Source organism: Oncorhynchus kisutch, unplaced genomic scaffold (assembly GCF_002021735.2).
Source record: "Oncorhynchus kisutch isolate 150728-3 unplaced genomic scaffold, Okis_V2 Okis03b-Okis08b_hom, whole genome shotgun sequence".
NCBI classification, from domain to species: domain Eukaryota; kingdom Metazoa; phylum Chordata; class Actinopteri; order Salmoniformes; family Salmonidae; genus Oncorhynchus; species Oncorhynchus kisutch.
Window position 1 is genome coordinate 499929 of NW_022261980.1, and position 22576 is coordinate 522504.

The following is a 22576-nucleotide window of genomic DNA, read 5'->3' on the forward strand; positions in this document are numbered from 1 at the left end:
GAACGCTTGTTATGGGCACATATTTACACGTGTTCATTACACCTGTTTAGCCTATTGGTTAAGGAATTGTTTTTTGTAGTTAGCTTTTTAATAGTAGTAGCTTTTTATAATTTCAGAAAACAACTTATTTGGTAGATAACATCACATTTGTGTTTTTTTAAAAGCATTGTGTATGAAAAAAGCACATAAAGGCTTCATAATTCATAAAGTATTTATTTGAATTAGCTATCCATCACTTTTCATCATCTGAGGTATCAAGCTCTAAGTCCATGTGAAAAAAATATATACACACTTTCCATCCACCAGATGGGATTGTCTGGTGAAAAGTACCTACTTTTCCAAAACTCCATTTGTTTGATAAATAAATGAAGCAATAATAGTGACTATATGCTTTCCAAACCACAAAGACCGAATTAAAAATGTTTTCTAAAAAGGAATTGATGAACTGTTATGGAGGCAGTGGAGGAAGGACCAGGGTGCAACATTTGAAAGAAATAAGCTTTTTGTGCATATGGAAACTGTCTGGCATCGTTTATTTCAGCTCATGAAACCAATCACTTTACATGATGCATTTATATTTTTCTTCAGTGTATATATGTCCATGTGAAAATGTGCTGCAAACTGATATGTTACTGCTCAAGTTGGTAATCCAATGTTTTCAGAATAGCTGGCTAGCCTCTGTCCAGTACATAAGATAACATTAGATATTTGCATGTTAAGGTTATGTCATGGCGTGGCCCTTTCTGGGTATAGAGCTTGGCATCCCCCTCCTCTCTCCTACACCCAGGTTCTGTTATCTCAGGTCGTAAATTCCTGGAGGAGACTCTCTCCTCCTGGCCATGCAGTATATAGAGAGAGAGTTTCACAGTAGAACAAAGGAACTTATTCTACATCACAGAACTTGAGAACTGAACAATATCCATGTTTTGGAGAATGTGTAAACGGTCAGTGGAGAAGCTAGCTACGACCTGGTCCGTTTTGTTTCATGTTTGTGAACTCATGAAAGACAATACAGCCCCATTACCATAACTCTGTTTATACAGGTGCCTCCGTTATGAGGTTTGCATCTAATTATTGTATAAAATGAATGAGTAAAGATTAAACTATTTGTGAAATTATGTAATGTGATTTTAAACTGTTAATGTGAGAGAATTGTATTCCTTTAAAGTTTAACCAAGTCATTGGCCCGCCCCCATGAGCACAGACATGATCTGGCATCATGGAACAGCCCTTTTCTACTGTTATGAATAAAAACCACACCTGAAGAAATCCTCTTCAAACCATGCATACCTCGGTCAGTTGAGGGGGCAAAGGTTTTGAGTAGAGACCACAGAAACCTCAGTCTAAGCTAAGGTTGTAATGGTTGTTGAATTCCTAACCATACCACGTAGAGCATTGGCTACACGACAGGAAATGGTTCAACTCTGAGACTATCGATCCCGACAGAATAAGAGCAAATCTTAGATACAAATTATTAGTCTCCAGCTAGAAATTATGTCAACCTGAGATGCGAAGACCGACAACCGCCGAAACATCTATTCTATAAGAACATTTCTGAATGGTACTCTGAAGTATCCACCATTCTAACCACAAAAAGACTTCAGGGAAGCGGAGATGCTCTGATGAACATTCCAACAGAAGGACTGACGATTCCAACAGAGATCACGACAACACACTAGGCGTAAATATATATTGATCCCAATTATTCCCGAATGAGTGAGCGTTCATGTGCAAAGGATTAGCATTTCAATTATCAACTGTGTAGTGTCTCTTTTGTCTTTCCCGCCCTTCTCAGTCCACACCCACTTCCCTTTGTCCACCAAGCCGTCATATCGGCTTAGACCACAAGGGAACCTCCCCTATCATTTCCTTGTATCCATATCTACTTGTTTGTTTATGTATTTCTGTTAATATTTAGTTAGTTAGTAAATAAATGATTAAGACAATTGGTGTATGGATGATTCATAGTAAAAGCTGGGTTCGTGCAGATAACCAACAATTTACGACGTTTGGAATGAGACTAACGTGAGGCAAAGAATAATTCATTAGAAGACTAATTGATCAGATATAATAATATCTGAAGAGTTAAATTAGGAAAATTATAACTTTGTAATCTGAAGATTTTCCTTGGTGCCCCGACTTCCTAGTTAATTACATTTACATGATTAGTTTAATCACGTAATAATAATTACAGAGAATTGATTTGATAAAATAACAGTTAACTTTAATGATGCCAAAGACATGTCAGCTACCTCTGAACCCGTTTATTTTGTCATTGATAGGCTGGACATTTACCTATTTATTCCCTGACATTGTCCAAGTTCTGATTTGTCATTAATCCCTGACATTGTCCAAGTTCTGATTTGTCATTAACTCTCCCTTCCTCCTCCAATGTATCCATATTGCCCACTTCCTCACCAGACAGTAGAAACAAACTACTTAAAAACCTGTGACTAATTTCAATCATAAACATTTTAAAAAAGGGTAGTAGAAATTTACAGTAGACATTACCCAATCATAGTCTAGCTCAAAACTAATGAGACTGTATAGTATGTAAAAGTAACCGTAGAAAACATTATTTTAGCAAAAAGTGAGTTTGACTGATATATATTTAACTAAAAGTTTCAAAACAATACATTATACTATGGACCTGCTAAATTACTCACATCCAGCATTAAAAAACAGAAACAGAATAAACTAAACTTATTTTGTATTTATTTCTGATTTGTAACAATTGTTCATGAAGCAAAATTGTATGTGACTTGGTGGAAGGTTGTGGTAGAAAGAAGCTTTCTGTTTTCCTCCCCCTCTTTCATCCGCGGTGCTCATTCAACATAGTATTTGGAGATTCCTGTGAACATCAACAGTCATAAACATGTCATTCTGAACAGCAACATCTTCTTAACAAGAATTTAGTCAGTTGCCAATTCAACAGAATTCAATCTTGTTCATGTTGATGATCGGTACAACATGAGACAGATAGCAAGCCATGGTATAGTCAGACCGTATTACTACAGGTGAGTCAATATTACTTGTTTACTGTTGTATTACGTTGGTAACCAGTTATATAGCAATAAGGCACCTTGGGGGTTTGTGGTATATTGGCCAATATACCACGGCTAAGGGCTGTATCCAGGCACTCCGCATTGAGCATAACAGCCCTTATCCGTGGTATATTGTCCATATACCAGGCTAGACAAAAATACTATTGCTAGCTAGCTAACTAGCCATGCTATTTCAATGAAAATAAGCTAGCTAGCCAGCGTCAGCTTTGTAGTTGTAATGCTATGTGGGAAAAAATAGTTTTAATTACTCCCTAAATGTTTCTCACCAACGCCTTGCATTCTGTAAATTACAAATTGTAACAATTTGATCCATATTTAGAAACATCTCCTCCCTACCTGGGAAAGCGATTCATCGCAACAGGCCGGAAGTCAAACTCAATGTGCTACAATGTGGTACTTTCAGACACATGAAACGTACCTGTTACTACACAGACGTTCAGAACGTGTGCAAAGGCACAATTTCTTCTTCTTCTGAGGTTTAACGGCGGTTTGCATCCAATTTGTTGCATTACCGCCACCTACTAGACTGTAATACAACACCCTTATTCTTTGCTTGAAAAATAAAAATGACTAAATAAATACCCTACCATCTAACACTACTCACTAATTTCAAAATATAAATAAAAATGAACACTACCCTACTCCACTAATTAAATGTATGTATTCCTACCTCATGCCATTATCCTGAAAGAATGGGACATCGCCACCTAACACATCTTGTAACTCTTCTGATGTCAAGTGTCGCACACCCAAATACCTCTCTGCAGCTGCCACCACAAAACTCAATTTTATGTGACTTCCGATCCATCCCTGCAGTACAATTGGTAACCATTTTTCTAAATGCTAAAAATCCAATCTTACTCTGTCTGTACTGGTATGGCTCTACTCTAACCTGGAAACCTCAACCTGCATCTCTCGCTCGGGACATTTCTGATCCCCAGCTCCATGGGCACCCCTACAATTAACACATTCCCCAATAGTACACATTCCTTTGTCTCATGCCCTTCTGAACATTTCTCACACCTTGAACCCTCCCTCCTACACACTGCTGCCACATGCCCATAAGCTTGACACCCGTAACATCGTAATGTATTCGGCACATACAGGATAACATATCCTAACTCATATCCTAACAGACTCAACATCAAAACTCGAAAGAACAGACACAATGTATCTTCTGTTATCTCCCACTCTTTCCGCATCAAACGACTAACATCAGATACACTGGAAATCTTATCCCTCAGCTGGTCAACTGTTATATTTAATGCTACCCCAGTTTATCACTCCTTTCATTGGTGCCCTTTTCTTGAGAACAAAACAATGAACTTTTCTTGCCACCATTCGTTTTACTCCGAGCGCATTCTCCCTCTACCCTCACTGATTCCACATGACCCAACTCTTTTTTTCACACACCGCGCAACCACAAATGGATCAGCCAAAGGGCAAGAGTCCACTTTTTCAATAAACTTCACTCCTACTGTCACAGCAGTGTTGCCAATTTAGCGACTTTGTAGCTATATTTAGCGAGTATTCAGACCCATCTAGCGACACATTTTCAAAAAAGCGACTAGCAACAAATCTAGCGACTTTTTCTGGTGTTATTTGAGACTGACGTGAAAGCCACATATCGTTCTTACTCTTCTCAACGAGGAGCTGGTGCTGCCGTGGGCCCCACCCCCGTCCCAAAGCACCCACAGTCCTCGCGCAGCGGTCCCTCCCAGATGCAGTCAGAGCAGGAGATGTTCACCCCTCTGCATCCAGACTGCAAATGAATGGCGCATGCTGGAAGCTGCCGCGGACTGATCCCGCACTGGGTTACATTAAAAAAATAAAAAACCTGAATTAGGGCCAGACTAGTTACCATCATTTTCTGACATTTGCCATTGACAGTGACAGTTTTTTCTATTGTCTCTTTTTGGTCCATTTAGATTGTTAATGTTGATTGTATACAAAACATTTTTTTTTTATGGAATGGTTAAAGATGTTAATGTTTTACTGTGACTTGTTGTAGATCCTAAGTGGACGATAAGGTTAAAAACCAAACCAAATTAAGAAAAATAAAAAACTAAGTAACTCTGCCAGAGTGTCTCTTTTAGGTCGCTTTTGCCAGTCCCAAGCCCGGATAAAGGAGGAGGGTTGGAATTGGGACATTACAAAAAACAAGAATCGACAGAAGAAAGTTCATTTGTAGTTCTAAACATATGTAGTTGTTTTTACTCCCTTTGTGTCTCTCCCACATTATTCCCCTCTCCTACAGCATCCATCACAATTACATGACCAATTATGCAGATTTGGTGATGGCGTCATTTAGCGACTTCTAGCTACTTTAGGACAGCCAATAGCTACTTTCCTTACTGAGGAGTTGGCAACACTGTGTCACAGACTTGTGTTTTTCCTGATTCTGGGAGCATACCTCGGTCTCTGGATAACTTCACCATCATTCACTGCAATTTCTCCAGCTCCATCTGCTTACACTTTCTACTTTTTCCACCATTTTTATCCGACTCAAGCTTACACCCTTCTTCTCTCCATTCCTCCTCCAGTTTCCAAGTATTACGTCTCCTTATGATAATACTGCTGCCCCACTCCTGACACCCATCTCGTTCTTTCTCTAGGGACTCCATTTCCGCCGAGCATTCTCTTGGCCAGGCTTCGTTCGTTCCAAAGCCGTGGCACAATTTCACGCGTCTGAAATTACAATATTCAAACGTTCTAATCACCTGTAAATGCCCTCTGGACATATGTGAAGAACGCGTGTAAAAATGCCCATAACAGGCGATCAAATCAAACCACACACTGGACATGTGAAAAAATCACGTGTACAAAAAATGACATTTGACACTTGAAAAAAGTAATTACAAATTTTAACTTGCAAGTGTTTTGAAACTCGTAGCCTTCCTAACCTGACAGCCTGTCAACATGTCATTCCCACTCGCCATCATCAAATGGACTCAAACTAGCCACAAATTCTGACGAACTCAATCGTCATGAAACGAAAATACAGCGATGCGTTTCTCTTGGTTTAATACAAACTTTGATAAATAACGAGGAGCGCCCAAAATGTGTTTTGTGCAGGGAAGTGCTTAGTAATGTTCAAAACGAACAAATTAAAACGTCAGGTCTTGACCAAACACCCACAGCATGACGGTAAACCCAGAACAGGGCAGAATGCGTCAGGAAACAGTGCTTCGACAGTGGAAAAGTAAGTCAATTAGCACGGCATTGTTGTCATTTTATAACAGGTGATGATGATAAGCAGAAATAAGGGAGTGCTATCTCTCATAGTGGTAGATGTGAGTTTCTCTTTCAAACAATCCCCTTGTATTCAGCTAATAGCTAGCTAACATTAGCCAAAGCAAGCTAGCTAACTACTGATAGTGCAACCCTAAGAAACAGTACAGGTGAAGATTAAACATTATCAGGCCTACTATACTGTACATATTACTCTAGAAATATTGTTAAATGAGTTTAGGTTGGAACTGTTGCTAGTAAAATACTAACATTTTATTCTGGAATAAACTAATTGAAGCAAGATGCTTTTTGAGGCAAACACTCAGTTCTGGGTTGCTCATCTACACAGCAGGAAGCAGTCTCCTGTCTAGACTGAGAAAGCAGTAGATGTTCTAAGCTAGTTTGGCACCACATACCTATGCGAGTCAGGGTTCTCAACCCTGGCATACTTAAAACACAAAGTACAGATACAGACTCAATGCTGAGCATGACCTCAGGGTTGCACTGTCAAAAATGTAACCCAGAATAGACATGCTTGTTGAAAACTTCAAACACCCACACACCTCTCATTAGGACTGTGTGTTTAATCCAGTTTAGAATCAAATATATGTATTGTATGTTAACAGCAACAGTTCCAACCTAGAACTTTTTTTTAAACAATACTTTGTACAGCAAGATGTACAGTAGGCCTGATCATTTTTCATCTGCACTGTTACTTAGGGGTGCACTATCAAACTGAGCCTGTGTGTGTGTTCTGTTATACACCTGTGTGATGTGATCAGTTTATTCCAGTTGTGAATTAAAATGACTAACACACAGGCATGGTTGGTGATGTTATTGTACACATTAGGATATTCATCACAAAGCTTAATGTCCCACTTAACCAATACTCACTCGGCCTCTATTTAATTATCAATACATTAGCAAAAATGTATAAAAACATTTTCACTTTGTAGTTATGGGATATTGTGTATAGATGGGTGAGAGGAAAAAAAGATTTAATCAATTTCTAATTCGGTCTGTAACACAACATGTGGAATAAGTCCAGGGGTTTGAATACTTTCTGAAGGCGCTGTAGCTGATGCCGCAGCCGGGGAGGACTGTCTTTAACAAGATGGAGCACTTCGTTGCAAAGCAGAGGCTCTACTGGCGGAGTTGTTCTTCGATTATCGCTGCCCAGTCTTCAGTACTCTCACACAGAACATTTTATCTGCATTCTCCCACTCTGGCCAGGAGAAAAGGATGCGAGAATGCAGGTAGGTCGTTGGCTAGCTACATTGCTTTTCAGTAATAGCTCATGTTTGCTAGCACTAGCAGCTAGCTACTTTGCTATGCTAACTGGTTGTTGTATTATCAACTTTAGTATTAACATGATGTGTAGTCAATAAATGTGTAGGTACCGGTAATTGTACTGTTGTCAGATTTGTAGTCGAGTGTTTTACCGAAATCAAGATGCATCATTCAAGGATTAGTAAACTAAAGCTTTCCTGTCATTCAGCTCACAGCTGGTCAAGTTGTCAGAACTCTCGCGAGATTTTCTTTTTTTCAACGACGGCGAGGCAGATTCAATTGAAATTGGCGGGAATGTGTGCTTCCTAATAAGATTCAGAGAAGTAGCAACAACTCGCCATATTTTAACTATTTAGCTAACGCTAGTAACCATAGCCATTTTATTGTTTTGGAATTAACTGAACTTTCTTACCACAAACTTTGTAAACATGCCTTGCTCAGAAGTGATAGACGCCGCAGAAGTTTCTCCACTGAAGAGGACAAAGCCACATGCAGTGGCAGAGAATGTGATATCGGTGCTGAAGTTCTCCAAGTTGTCTGAACATGCCACTGCTCCTACCCGGGGCTCTGCTAAAGCTGCAGGCTACGACCTGTTCAGGTGGGTCAGAGTCCGGGACATGGTCACTGGAAGTGATTTGAACGCTGTACATTTTACTGGCTTGTATTTACTTAGCTAGCTTGCTATTCACATAAGCAAGATAACGTTACTTGAATTCAATACGTTGCAGTGAGTGTATACTGCACGTGGCTGTTTATTTTTCTGCTATCAATCAAGTAAAACTGTAGTTAACAAACGACCATGCATAATGTTGTCTTCATATCAAGCTACCTAACTAGGTAGCCTAGTCTTGCTTCATGTTTATATGACCAACTTTAACCGGAGAAAAGTTGGCAAACGGTAGTGCTAGCCTGCTCCTCCTTACTAGCTATTGGATGGGAGGGGAGTTAGATGTAGGTCACTGCCTTTGTAAGTTAGTGACTGTAAGCCACCTGTTGATATTTTTTCTAACAGTGCCTATGACTACAGTATTGGTCCAATGGACAAGGCTATCGTGAAGACTGACATCCAGATAGCAGTTCCGTCAGGCTGCTATGGCAGAGTGGGTGAGTAGGGTACCAGGACACAAACTTAAATGTTTTTAATAAAGAAAAAAAAATGTAATTGCACCCTGGCCTACGGGTATGTGGGGGTAGGTCTCTCTGGGTATTGTTTGACTTGACAGTGAGGGAGTTATTTTACTTTGACCTGGGTTGAACCAGAAACCTACATCTCTTTTACATAAAATAAATGTTAGAAAATTCAAACTACTTTTCATTGGGAAGGCAGAAAGCGATCACTTTTGCATGGCAACACAAAACCCTACTAATTACTACATGCTTAATTATGTCACTTTTGTTTTGAGAAAACATTGCAGTCAGCCAGAGCAGGACGCCTGGGAGGTGGCGTATTTCCAAATCTAATGCAATCAACTTTCAGCTGGTGCAATACATGCCTACACAGGCATCCGGGCAAGATTAATCAAACCCCCTCATTACAACTGAAAGTGCAGGTGACTGACTGCCTACTGACAAATCACTTTGCAACATAAATAACTACTCATTGTTATTGGTAAATCAGTCAGTCACACTTTACCCACAATGCATCACATGTGATGCTCCAACACGGTCAATGGAGACTGCTTTCACACTCATCTCGTTCAACCCCTCTTTCTCATCTCCCCTTCACTTTTCTCCAGCATAAAAAGGAGTTTAGTCATATTTGATGTATTCCTCTCTTTTCACAGCACCACGGTCTGGCCTGGCTGCAAAACACTTCATCGATGTTGGGGGTGAGTTTACTTTTTGACCTTCAGATATTAATATAACACTTTTCCTAAGAGATGGGTTATAAAAATGGCAGGAAAGTGGTAACCATAGTTCTGATGGAGATTTCATGAACCCAAGTCACTCTTTGGCTGTTCTAACCAGAGTCTAGAACATAGAACTGACAGGGTACATTCATGACAGCTAGGCTAACTGGAGTGCCTGTCTCCCCCCAGCTGGAGTAGTGGATGAGGACTATAGAGGTAATGTGGGGGTGGTGCTGTTCAACTTCAGCAAGGAAACCTTTGAAGGTGAGCTTTAAAAATAATCATTAATCATTCACATATTCACATGCCACCTTTCCAAACTCTAAGCATTGAAAGCACTTTGTATCCATGATTAAAGGGACCATCTGCAATTGGTACATCCATTTTTTTATATATTTTAACGTTAATTATATACCCTTTGCTCTTTGAAAAAAATAACTTAAATGCCTCATCAGAAACTGAAATAACTTGTTTTACTGATTGCTCAATCCAAATTCATTTCACATTGAGATCTGTTTTCCAGTGAAACATTGTAGTGTTGGTGTTGGGAAACTGGGTGACCTGTAGAGTGATGGTGTTTCTTTCTGTGTCCCAGTGAAAAAAGGGGACCGTGTGGCTCAGCTGGTGTGCGAGAGGATCTGCTACCCAGACCTACAGGAGCTAAAGGTACTTCACGCTTCTCTATAGACTGAATATGACCATTTATAGTGTTACCATACATGCTCAGACCTAGTAGTGAATTGCTGATCACAGCTTTACGATCCATTTCACACAAACCTTAAATGGACACACCTTGTCAAGCAGTCTCATTTAATTTAAACTTGAGACTGAAATGTCGAGAATGAGCCTTGAGCCCTTAGGGCTGTTTTTCTTGACTCTGATCGAGCATCGTCCTGGACTTAACCTCTTCACTTTAACAATTTCCATTGAACATACTTTTTGTCCCGGACTAGGCTAAATCTGTGTTTGGGAAAACTGGGCTCATTCGCATAGAAAGTCACTAAAATTCCCTTCGCTCCAGTGTTGTAGTATTAACCGTGTCTTCTCTATGTTTCAGACTCTGGATGAGACCGAGCGTGGGGCTGGAGGATTTGGCTCCACAGGCAGCAACTGATACATCAACATTGTAAATAAACCAGCTTATTAGTTTTGTTATGTTACATGTTATGTCGTTGTACAATAATTACATTGTTTAATAAAGATTGTTATTATCCCTTTGCTTCACTGTCTATGCCTGCTGATTTGGCCATTAATGGCAATGAAACATTACTGATTTTCTTGTCTGTGTGGCTCGGTTCGCAAGAGCATGGTTCTAGAGATGCCAGTGTTGCAGGTTCAATTCCAATTGGGGAAACCTATATGAAAATGTCGGCTATGCCCACTTATGTATATCGGCTTTGGATAGAATTCTATGTAAGTCTGTACCCTGAATGACCACTAAGTGGTGATGTTAAACCATTTATTTTCATAGTTCGAGGGAGTTTCCCTGTCTTAGGGACCAAACCCTTCACACAGGCTCATATTACATGTTAGATCTGTTAACTGTAGAATCAGAAGGCTAATGTGAACCACACCAGGGAGGAGTTTCACTGAGAAATAGGTAGAGTTCCAGGCTGACTAACTTGCAGATGCATGCCAGATCTTACAACGCGGTTAAGAGCATTGGACCAGTAAACAAAAGGTTAATCAATGGTTCACATCTCTGAGTGGACTAGGTGAAAAAATACATTCAACCATGTCTGTATCCTAGAGCAAGGTAATTGCATCTGCTAAATGAGAAATGTAATTTAAGCATAAAATAATGGTCAATGAATGTGCATTAAAAGTGCTTTTTAGTCCAGGATTAGGCTTAATCTGTGTCTGGGAATTTGGCCCTTAAAGTGGTTCAAATACATCCCATAAATAGCATAATCTGCAAAGAGAGGAAGTGAAGTTGGGAGACAGGGACAACAACGAAACCTTTTAAACAAAAAAACACGTTTTTATTGTGACTTTACAACTAAACCCTCACTGATGTGACAGAGCGACAGACGGATGAGTCTGCGGCTGGTCTGATTGACTTCGCTACGGAGCACTGATGTGACAGAGCGACAGACGGATGAGTCTGCGGCTGGTCTGATTGACTTCGCTACGGAGCACTGATGTGACAGAGCGACAGACGGATGAGTCTGCGGCTGGTCTGATTGACTTCGCTATGGAGCACTGATGTGACAGAGCGACAGACGGATGAGTCTGCGGCTGGTCTGATTGACTTCGCTACGGAGCACTGATGTGACAGAGCGACAGACGGATGAGTCTGCGGCTGGTCTGATTGACTTCGCTACGGAGCACTGATTGTACGAGCGAAAAGTGTGTGGCCGCGTCGACCTCAGTGCATAATCATGAAGGCACAGGTTTGGCATCATCAGAACGGTGTATGTTTTGAGTGTGTTTGAGGGCGTGTGTGTGTATTTGTGTTGTGTGTTTGCGAGTGTGTATACAGTTTATCAAAGGAAGTAGTAGGTCATTATAAGCACCATTACACCCCCTCCTCCCAGGGGCGTTCTCTAGTTTACAAAAGGCTTCATAGATTAACATTCTAAACATGGCATTGATTACAGTATAAACACACTTCATTTACATGTGGTATAGAGAGCAGACAGGCTGTTACTTTGGTTTTGGTTGAAAAGAAGACGTCTGACATCTTATTAAAAGGACAGTAGACAGACAGCTACTGTGTGTTGAGTATTACAGTGCATTCATAAGTCTATGTGGATTTGTTACTAGCACCAGTAAATATGTGTAATGCTGAAGTCTAGTCAGTGGGGAAGGTGAAGAAGCATAGTTATGATGGGGAAGAGGGGTCCTTCTAGCTAAAGACTTTAGCTACGGTTCGATTCCCTACCCTTCTCCCCTCAGGGATTTGAAAGGAATGGACTGGTTTACCTAATATGGTGGAAACTCTCCTTAGCAGCCAATGCTTTGTGAACCATGAAGGGGGAGTGAGCAAGTGCACACTTCAGGGAGAAGGGTGGAGAATCTGAACACTGCCTTTCACTTCCACCTCTGCCAAGCTGTGAACACTCAGCATCAGTGACTTCTGCACTCTGCTACTCAGTCCAAATCCACCGCTAGCCCCTACCTCCTACCCCATACTCCCTAGCTACCCTCATGGTCTTGGGGGTAGGGGCTATGGGTGGATATGGCATTTGCCTTACATGTCCCACAAAAGAGTGGCAGATTCCACATATCATCATACAAAACCTATTTCATATAAACCTTTTCATTAAAAAAACTAAAAAACATTCAAACCAGAGCTTCCTGCACAGAGCAGTTTAGAGTGGTTATTGTTGTGTCATTGTCATGTCTTCCCTCCATGTCATTCTCATTCTCTAAGCCTTTCTTCAGACAGCCATACTGTAGCCAGTGGGTTAGGCCTACACTGTAGCACTAAAGGTTGTATCTATGATATGTAGAATCATCTTTGGGAATCAAACAACGCAATCCCCCCTCCCCCCACCCACCCATTAGTCTCTTTGGCGTTGAGATTGTCCCAAGCTCTCTCTCAGAGTAGGTAGAAGTTGCCCATAACCACTGACCCAGGGTCAGATCTTCTCTCCCCATCCTAATGGTTGAGATATGGATCAAGGGTAAATTAATCTGTTCCTAGACCAGTGTTTACAGGCAGACACTCCCCACCCAGCCCAGACCAGCCACCCCAGTCAGTCCTGTAGTGTAGGTTAATGCAGGACTATCTGCACCCTCATGGTGAGTGTGTCTCCCAGCTGGCCTGTGAGGTAGTCTTTATCGTTGCTGTCCTCCAGCGCTGCCAGCTCCTTCTTCCTGTACACGGCCACGCTACTGATCTGCAGGAAGTAGGCTCCAGGGGGGAGGGACTTCCTCTTGGACAGGTGCAGGTAGCTAAGCCCCTCCCTCTGGCTGATCTTGAAGTAGCCCAGTTCGTTGCCGTAGTCGATGGAGTAGCGCACGTGGTTGTTGAGTGTGGACAGGGCCGGGGTGAACTCCAGGATGTGGTCTCGGCTGGACAGGCCGGACATGTTCAGGTTGAACAGCAGGGTGTCCTCAATGTCCACACTCTCCAGACTCACTGTCTCCTGATGCTGAGGACACAGGACAGGTTACATATAGATATACAGTATTATACAGATATATGATGTGTAACACTGTCCAGACTCACTGTCTCCTGATGCTGAGGACACAGGACAGGTTACATACAGTATTATACAGATATATGATGCGTAACACTGTCCAGGTTCACTGTCTCCTGATGCTGAGGACACAGGACAGGTTACATACAGTATTATACAGATATATCATGTGTAACACTGTCCAGACTCACTGTCTCCTGATGCTGAGGACACAGGACAGGTTACATACAGTATTATACAGATATATGATGTGTAACACTGTCCAGACTCACTGTCTCCTGATGCTGAGGACACAGGACAGGTTACATACAGTATTATACAGATATATCATGTGTAACACTGTCCAGGTTCACTGTCTCCTGATGCTGAGGACACAGGACAGGTTACATACAGTATTATACAGATATATCATGTGTAACACTGTCCAGGTTCACTGTCTCCTGATGCTGAGGACACAGGACAGGTTACATACAGTATTATACAGATATATCATGTGTAACACTGTCCAGGTTCACTGTCTCCTGATGCTGAGGACACAGGACCATGTAGTAGGTGGATTATGTAAACACTGACAACACTCAACACTCCGGATCCTGATGACACAACACAGGACCACACAGTTAATATGTACTACGGATTCAGTGAAGAGCAGGCAAGACATGATAGCATGACCATTCTAGGGGCCACCAGACCAAGACAGACAGACATTACCTGTGCATTGTCCAGAGGTTGCTCCAGCGTTGAGTTGGTGTCGCGGCGTTTGCGCCCCTTCTTGGGGTAACCGTTGATCTTACACTCGTAGCAGGCCTCAGGAGACAGATCGTTGTCACCCACCTCTGCTGTCCCTCCTCCTCCTCCTCCTCCTCCTCCTCCTCCCTGGCCCAGACTCACACCACTACCAAAGCCCACGCCTGACACACAGTGCCTGGAACACACAGAAAGGAGTCAACCACATACACACAGGGCATAAAATCATACCCAAACACCATCTTGCCTATACATGGGCTAGCTGACAACATCACCAAAACAATGTGCACACTTCAATGGGACAGGGGTCTATGTGTTGTTGTGATTGTGGATGGCCAGATAGCTACCAACAATGACAATAAAGTGACTCGTTTCAGCTAGTTTCATCTTGTTCTTGATACCATGTCTTTGTTAGGGGTTTTGACTGATTTGATTACAATGCTAATATGGCTAAAATTCGCTAGCTAGCTAACCAACAACTGTAACGATGTATTTGAGAGACATTGTGCACATTTATATATGTTTTCAATAAATATCGGAGACAAAATGTAGTTTACATGTTGTCAACAATCTAAGCCAACCCTGTCTGTTTTGTCCCATAGTTACGCACGTGTTGGTTTTGTTGCTAAACAACAAACCCGTCTATCCATCCAAATTGATAATGATATTGCGCCTGGGTAGATCTCTCTCTCTCTCTCTCTCTCTCTCTCTCTCTCTCTCTCTCTCTCTCTCTCTCTCTCTCACTCACTCACTCACTCACTCACTCACTCACTCACTCACTCACTCACTCACTCACTCACTCACTCACTCACTCACTCACTCACAACACACACGCACAGTCTCAATCACTCACCCCTGTCCAGCGCGGTAGTATCCAGGTGGACAGCCACAGAGATACCCTCCGTCTGTGTTGGAACAGCCGTAGTTACATGGATTAGAGGAGGAGGAGCACTCGTTGATGTCACTGCACCCCCCCTGGTCTCCGTAGTTGAACCCAGTGGGACAGAGGCAACGGAAGCTCCCCAGGGTGTTATGGCACGATGCTCCCCCACAGATCTGAGTGTTCTGGCACTCGTTCTCATCTGACCACAGGAAGCAAACAACACAGACAGGAAGTCAACAAAACAAACAGATGTCAAATATGGGTCAAACCTCGGCCAGAGAACACAAACAATACTGAGAAACTCTTGAAGGGAATGAGGAAACCATCTGTAGTACCGGTTCATCTGATAAACATTGGCCGTGTTCTTTTAGGGAAAGGCCACTGAATATCAATGCTGTAATTCCCATCAGTAGAGTCAAGTTAAAGTGCCAGCGACTCAGTTATAACAACAGTGTTCATGTAGGACAGTGACTCAGGGAGGGAGCTCTTCCAGTAATCTAGAGAGGAACAAGTTCAACTTCCAGGAAAGGGATGTAGATTTGATGTTGAGGGAGAGAGAAAGACAGAAGACAGACAGTCAGGGGGGGAGAGAAAGACAGAAGACAGACAGACAGGGGGGAGAGAAAGACAGAAGACAGACAGACAGGGGGGAGAGAAAGACAGAAGACAGACAGACAGGGGGGAGAGAAAGACAGAAGACAGACAGACGGGGGGAGAGAAAGAGAGAAAGACAGAAGACAGACAGACTGGGGGGAGAGAAAGACAGAAGACAGACAGACAGGGGGGAGAGAAAGACAGAAGACAGACAGACAGGGGGGAGAGAAAGACAGAAGACAGACAGACAGGGGGGGAGAGAAAGAGAGAAAGACAGAAGACAGACAGACTGGGGGGAGAGAAAGACAGAAGACAGACAGACAGGGCGGGGAGAAAGACAGAAGACAGACAGACAGGGGGGAGAGAACGACAGAAGACAGACAGACAGGGGGGGGGAGAAAGACAGAAGACAGACAGACAGGGGGGAGAAGGATTGAGAGAAAGAGAGAGAGAGTCTGTACCACTCACCGACACACTGGTTCCATTGATAGTGTTGTAGGTATCCCTGAGGACAGCTACACCGGTACCCTCCCACCAGGTTCTGACAGCCATGTTGACAACGGTGGTTACCATCACACTCATCCATATCTGTCAGGGAAACCACATACACACACAAACAAACACCCACACACACAGCATTACAATAGTTATGTGGCCATACAGTTATCTAACTGTACTGGATAGGTACAAGCAAAAAGGTGAAGTTTCTACCAAATCCCTGTTTATAGTGGAGTTATTGCCATATTGCCTATACCTATCTGATCATTTCAGATCCATATAAAGTGCCTAGGGGTATGGAGTCAGCTGATCCCGAGAGAGGCAGTGATTGGCTGACCTTCACAGCTCTGTCCATTGGGGTCCATTGAGAATCCTCTAGTACACTCGCAGTTGAAGCTGCCTGGGCTGTTCTGACACACACCATTAGAGCCACACAGAGCAGGGTCCGACCCACATTCATTATTATCTACAGAGAGAGAGAGAGACATTCATTACTATCTACAGAAAGAGAGAGAGACATTCATTACTATCTACAGAGAGAGAGACACTCATTACTATCTACAGAGAGAGAGACTCATTACTATCTACAGAGAGAGACATTACTATCTACAGAGAGAGCGAGACATTACTATCTACAGAGAGAGAGAGAGACATTACTATCTACAGAGAGAGCGAGACATTCATTACTATCTACGGAGAGAGAAAGACATTACTATCTACAGAGAGAGAGAGTCTCATTACTATCTACAGAGAGAGAGACATTCATTACTATCTACGGAGAGAGAGAGACATTACTATCTACAGAGAGAGAGAGTCTCATTACTATCTACAGAGAGAGAGACATTCATTACTATCTACGGAGAGAGAGAGACATTACTATCTACAGAGGGAGAGAGTCTCATTACTATCTACAGAGAGAGACAGACATTACTATCTACAGAGAGAGAGACATTCATTACTATCTACAGAGAGAGAGAGACATTACTATCTACAGAGAGAGAGAGTCTCATTACTATCTACAGAGAGAGAGACATTCATTACTATCTACGGAGAGAGAGAGACATTACTATCTACAGAGAGAGACTCATTACTATCTATAGAGAGAGAGTCTCATTACTATCTACAGAGAGAGAGACATTCATTACTATCTACAGAGAGAGACATTACTATCTACAGAGAGAGACATTACTATCTACAGAGAGAGAGAGAGAGACATTACTATCTACAGAGAGAGAGATACATTACTATCTACAGAGAGAGAGAGACATTACTATCTACAGAGAGAGAGAGAGACATTACTATCTACAGAGAGAGAGACATTCATTACTATCTACAGAGAGAGAGAGTCTCATTACTATCTACAGAGAGAGAGAGAGACATTACTATCTACAGAGAGAGAGAGACATTACTATCTGGAAGGAGAGCTGGAGAAGAGAGGAGGAAAGAGGGGAGAGTGGGGGTGAGCGAGAGGTAGAGAGAGAAAGACCATTGGTCAACAACAGACTGTCTGAGTGACTTACCGACTGATTTACTGACTGACTGACTGACTGGGTGCATCTGTTTGACCTTGGCCAGTGCAGGACCAATGGAATGGTCTCAAATATGCAACCTTCACCCACCTTGTTACTCGGGCTAGGTAAAACTAATTCACCACAGACTGACTGGCTGATTGACCAATGGACGGAGGGAGGCTGTCTAGCCACAAAGTCATGGGAGCTGAAGTGCAGAATGGAAAAACCCTGTTGTAACCATGGCAACAGACTGCAAAATTCCACAACAAGTCATTGTTAAGTTGTCATGGCGACAGTTCAGTTGAGCCCAATCTGATGTGTGATAGCAGACGGAGAACATTAAAGAGACTTTTTATGAGGAGAGATGGAAGATAAGTGGCTACATTTGGTTATGTTTGTAAAGCCTAGTCGAGTGGAGGAGGGAGGATTTTGTGTGTGTGTGTGTGTGTTACCTATGCAGGCAGTATGGTGCTGGGTGAAGCCTGGAGGACATTTGCAGGTGAATCCTCCGATGGTGTTCACACACAGGAACTGACAGTTGTGCTGTTTGCTCTGACACTCATCCAGATCTGAGAGGAGGGGGAGAGAGAGAGAGAGAGAGAGAGAGGGGGATAGAGAGAGAGAGAGAGGGGGGGGATAGAGAGAGAGAGAGAGGGGGATAGAGAGAGAGAGAGAGAGAGGGGGGATAGAGAGAGGGGGATAGAGAGAGAGGGAGATAGAGATAGGGGGATAGAGAGAGAGGGGGATAGAGAGAGAGAGAGAGAGAGAGAGAGAGAGAGAGGGGGATAGAGAGAGAGGGAGATAGAGATAGTGGGGATAGAGAGAGAGGGGGATAGAGAGAGAGAGAGAGAGAGAGAGAGAGAGAGAGAGGGGGATAGAGAGAGAGGGAGAGAGATAGTGGGGATAGAGAGAGAGGGGGATAGAGAGAGGGGGATAGAGAAAGAGGGGATAGAGAGAGAGGGAGATAGAGATAGGGGGGATAGAGAGAGAGGGGGATAGAGAGAGAGAGGGGGATAGAGAGAGGGGGATAGAGAGAGAGGGGGATAGAGAGAGAGGGGGATAGAGAGAGAGGGGATAGAGAGAGAGGGGGATAGGGAGAGAGGGGGATAGAGAGAGGGGGATAGAGAGAGAGGGGGATAGAGAGAGAGGGGATAGAGAGAGAGGGGGATAGAGAGAGGGGGAAAGAGAGAGAGAGAGAGGGATAGAGAGAGAGGGGGATAGAGCGAGAGGGGGATAGAGAGAGAGGGGATAGAGAGAGAGAGGGATAGAGAGAGAGGGGGATAGAGAGAGAGGGGGATAGAGAGAGGGGGATAGAGAGAGGGGGAAAGAGAGAGAGATAGAGGGATAGAGAGAGAGGGGGATAGAGAGAGTAAAGGTTAGATTCCAGCTCCACAACTGTATAGAGTTAGTTTCCAGTCCTTCTCCTGTCAGTGACCTGTTGATGAACTGCCACAGAACCAGACCCCGGAAACATGGTGGAAACCAGGCGGAAAGTTTGTGCGTGTGTCTGAATGTGTGTGTCTGAGTGTGTTTGTGTGTATGTGTCTGTGTGAGTGACTGAGTGTGTATGTGTGTCTGAGTGTGTGTGTGTCTGTGCGTGTCTGTGTGCGTGAGCATGTGTAGATACTGCCCTAGGGTAAACATAGCTGTCGCCAAGAGTGGTAATGAGCAATATGGACTAATTATGTTTGTATAAACTCCCCAAACTGACCATACACACTGATAAACACATGACCTACCAGACGCAACAGATCACAATCTCTGCTCACCACATACACGGAAATGCACACACTGTGTGTGTGAGGCTGTCACTGTGACTGTGTGTGTGTGTTGTTGTGTGTGTGTGTCTGTGCATGTCTCACCTCGGCAGCTCTTGCCGTCCTCCTGCAGGATGTATCCTCTGGGACAGGAACAGAGGTAGCTTCCCTCTGTGTTCTTACAGAGGAAGTTACACGGCTTAGGAGCCTGCACACACTCATCCATATCTACACAGGAGAGACAAGTTACACTCATCCATATCTACACAGGAGAGACAAGTTACACTCATCCATATTTACACAGGAGAGACAAGTTACACTCATCCATATCTACACAGGAGAGACAAGTTACACTCATCCATATCTACACAGGAGAGACAAGTTACACTCATCCATATCTACACAGGAGAGTCAAGTTACACTCATCCATATCTACACAGGAGAGACAAGTTACACTCATCCATATCTACACAGGAGAGACACGTTACACTCATCCATATCTACACAGGAGAGACAAGTTACACTCATCCATATCTACACAGGAGAGACAAGTTACACTCCTCCATATCTACACAGGAGAGACAAGTTACACTCATCCATATCTACACAGGAGAGACAAGTTACACTCCTCCATATCTACACAGGAGAGACACGTTACACTCATCCATATCTACACAGGAGAGACAAGTTACACTCATCCACATCTAGAGAGGAGAGACAAGTTACACTCATCCACATCTACACAGGAGAAACAAGTTACACTCATCCATATCTACACAGGAGAGACAAGTTACACTCCTCCATATCTACACAGGAGAGACAAGTTACACTCATCCACATCTAGAGAGGAGAGACAAGTTACACTCATCCATATCTACACAGGAGAGACACGTTACACTCATCCATATCTACACAGGAGAGACAAGTTACACTCATCCATATCTACACAGGAGAGACACGTTACACTCATCCATATCTACACAGGAGAGACAAGTTACACTCATCCATATCTACACAGGAGAGACAAGTTACACTCATCCATATCTACACAGGAGAGACAAGTTACACTCATCCATATCTACACAGGAGAGACAAGTTACACTCATCCATATCTACACAGGAGAGACACGTTACACTCATCCATATCTACACAGGAGAGACAAGTTACACTCATCCATATCTACACAGGAGAGACACGTTACACTCATCCATATCTACACAGCAGAGACAAGTTACACTCATTCATATCTACACAGGAGAGACAAGTTACACTCATCCATATCTACACAGGAGAGAGAGAAGTTACACTCATCCACATCTAGAGAGGAGAGACAAGTTACACTCATCCATATCTACACAGGAGAGACACGTTACACTCATCCATATCTACCCAGGAGAGACACGTTACACTCATCCATATCTACATAGGAGAGACAAGTTACACTCATCCATATCTACACAGGAGAGACAAGTTACACTCATCCATATCTACACAGGAGAGACAAGTTACACTCATCCATATCTACACAGGAGAGACAAGTTACACTCATCCATATCTAAACAGGAGAGACAAGTTACACTCATCCATATCTACACAGGAGAGACAAGTTACACTCATCCATATCTACACAGGAGAGAGAGAAGTTACACTCATCCACATCTAGAGAGGAGAGACAAGTTACACTCATCCATATCTACACAGGAGAGACACGTTACACTCATCCATATCTACATAGGAGAGACAAGTTACACTCATCCATATTTACACAGGAGAGAGACAAGTTACACTCATCCATATCTACACAGGAGAGACAAGTTACACTCATCCATATCTACACAGGAGAGAGGGAAGTTACACTCATCCATATCTACACAGGAGAGACAAGTTACGCTCATCCATATCTACACAGGAGAGAGACAAGTTACACTCATCCATATCTACACAGGAGAGACAAGTTACGCTCATCCATATCTACACAGGAGAGAGACAAGTTACACTCATCCATATCTACACAGGAGAGACAAGTTACACTCATCCATATCTACACAGGAGAGACAAGTTACACTCATCCATATTTACACAGGAGAGAGACAAGTTACACTCATCCACATCTACACAGGAAAAGACAAGTTACACTCATCCATATCTACACAGGAGAGAGACAAGTTACACTCATCCATATCTAGAGAGGAGAGAGAGAAGTTACACTCATCCATATCTACACAGGAGAGACAAGTTACACTCATCCATATCTACACAGGAGAGAGAAGTTACACTCATCCATATCTACACAGGAGAGAGAGAAGTTACACTCATCCACATCTACACAGGAGAGAGAGAAGTTACACTCATCCATATCTACACAGGAGAGAGAAGTTACACGCATCCATATCTAGAGAGGAGAGAGATAAGTTACACTCATCCATATCTACACAGGAGAGACAAGTTACACTCATCCATATCTACACAGGAGAGAGACAAGTTACACTCATCCATATCTACACAGGAGAGAGACAAGTTACACACATCCATATCTAGAGAGGAGAGAGAGAAGTTACACTCATCCATATCTACACAGGAGAGAGAGAAGTTACACTCATCCATATCTAGAGAGGAGAGAGAAGTTACACTCATCCATATCTACACAGGAGAGAGAGAAGTTACACTCATCCACATCTACACAGGAGAGAGAGCAGTTACACTCATCCATATCTACACAGGAGAGAGAAGTTACACGCATCCATATCTAGAGAGGAGAGAGATAAGTTACACTCATCCATATCTACACAGGAGAGAGAGAAGTTACACTCATCCACATCTAGAGAGGAGAGACAAGTTACACTCATCCATATCTACACAGGAGAGACACGTTACACTCATCCATATCTACACAGGAGAGACACGTTACACTCATCCATATCTACATAGGAGAGACAAGTTACACTCATCCATATCTACACAGGAGAGAGAAGTTACACTCATCCATATCTACACAGGAGAG

General features: G+C 42.8%; 2 protein-coding genes and 1 long non-coding RNA gene across 4 annotated transcripts in view; 1 reads left to right on the forward strand and 2 right to left on the reverse strand.

Moving 5' to 3' along the window:
* Positions 1-2771: 2771 nt before the first annotated feature.
* LOC116359666 (uncharacterized) lies at positions 2772-4991 on the reverse strand. The gene is made up of 3 exons (XR_004206731.1): positions 4703-4991; positions 3402-3591; positions 2772-2851 (listed from the first exon to the last, which is right to left on the reverse strand). It is a non-coding gene; the product is annotated as an uncharacterized LOC116359666 (long non-coding RNA).
* A 1059-nt stretch (positions 4992-6050) lies between these two features.
* Positions 6051-10655, forward strand: LOC109879000 (deoxyuridine 5'-triphosphate nucleotidohydrolase). Of its 2 annotated transcripts, XM_031812894.1 has the most exons (8): positions 6051-6267; positions 7366-7552; positions 8028-8184; positions 8599-8690; positions 9371-9415; positions 9626-9700; positions 10032-10102; positions 10494-10655. In XM_031812894.1, exons 2-8 carry the CDS (start codon positions 7378-7380, stop codon positions 10548-10550), a joined length of 672 nt encoding a protein of 223 aa, XP_031668754.1. In that variant the 5' UTR covers positions 6051-6267; positions 7366-7377; the 3' UTR covers positions 10551-10655. The 2 variants fall into 2 exon arrangements, with proteins under 2 accessions (XP_031668754.1, XP_031668755.1); XM_031812895.1 differs by lacking the exon at positions 7366-7552 and having other exon boundaries at positions 6064-6267.
* A 739-nt stretch (positions 10656-11394) lies between these two features.
* Positions 11395-22576, reverse strand: part of fbn1 (fibrillin 1) — a 126016-nt gene continuing 114834 nt past the window's right edge. Inside the window, 7 exon segments of the mRNA XM_031812385.1 lie at positions 11395-13536; positions 14296-14509; positions 15185-15413; positions 16277-16396; positions 16644-16772; positions 18270-18386; positions 19680-19802. Of these exon segments, the coding sequence (XP_031668245.1) occupies positions 13156-13536; positions 14296-14509; positions 15185-15413; positions 16277-16396; positions 16644-16772; positions 18270-18386; positions 19680-19802 (1313 nt within the window). The 3' untranslated portion in view covers positions 11395-13155.

Coding starts and splice junctions, on each gene's coding strand:
- LOC109879000 (XM_031812894.1), top strand. CDS start 7,378: ATGCCGCAGCCGGGGAGGACTGTCTTTAACAAGATGGAGCACTTCGTT. Junction 9,416..9,625: donor ACACTTCATCGATGTTGGGG/GTGAGTTTACTT, acceptor GTCTCCCCCCAG/CTGGAGTAGTGGATGAGGAC. Junction 9,701..10,031: donor CAGCAAGGAAACCTTTGAAG/GTGAGCTTTAAA, acceptor TCTGTGTCCCAG/TGAAAAAAGGGGACCGTGTG.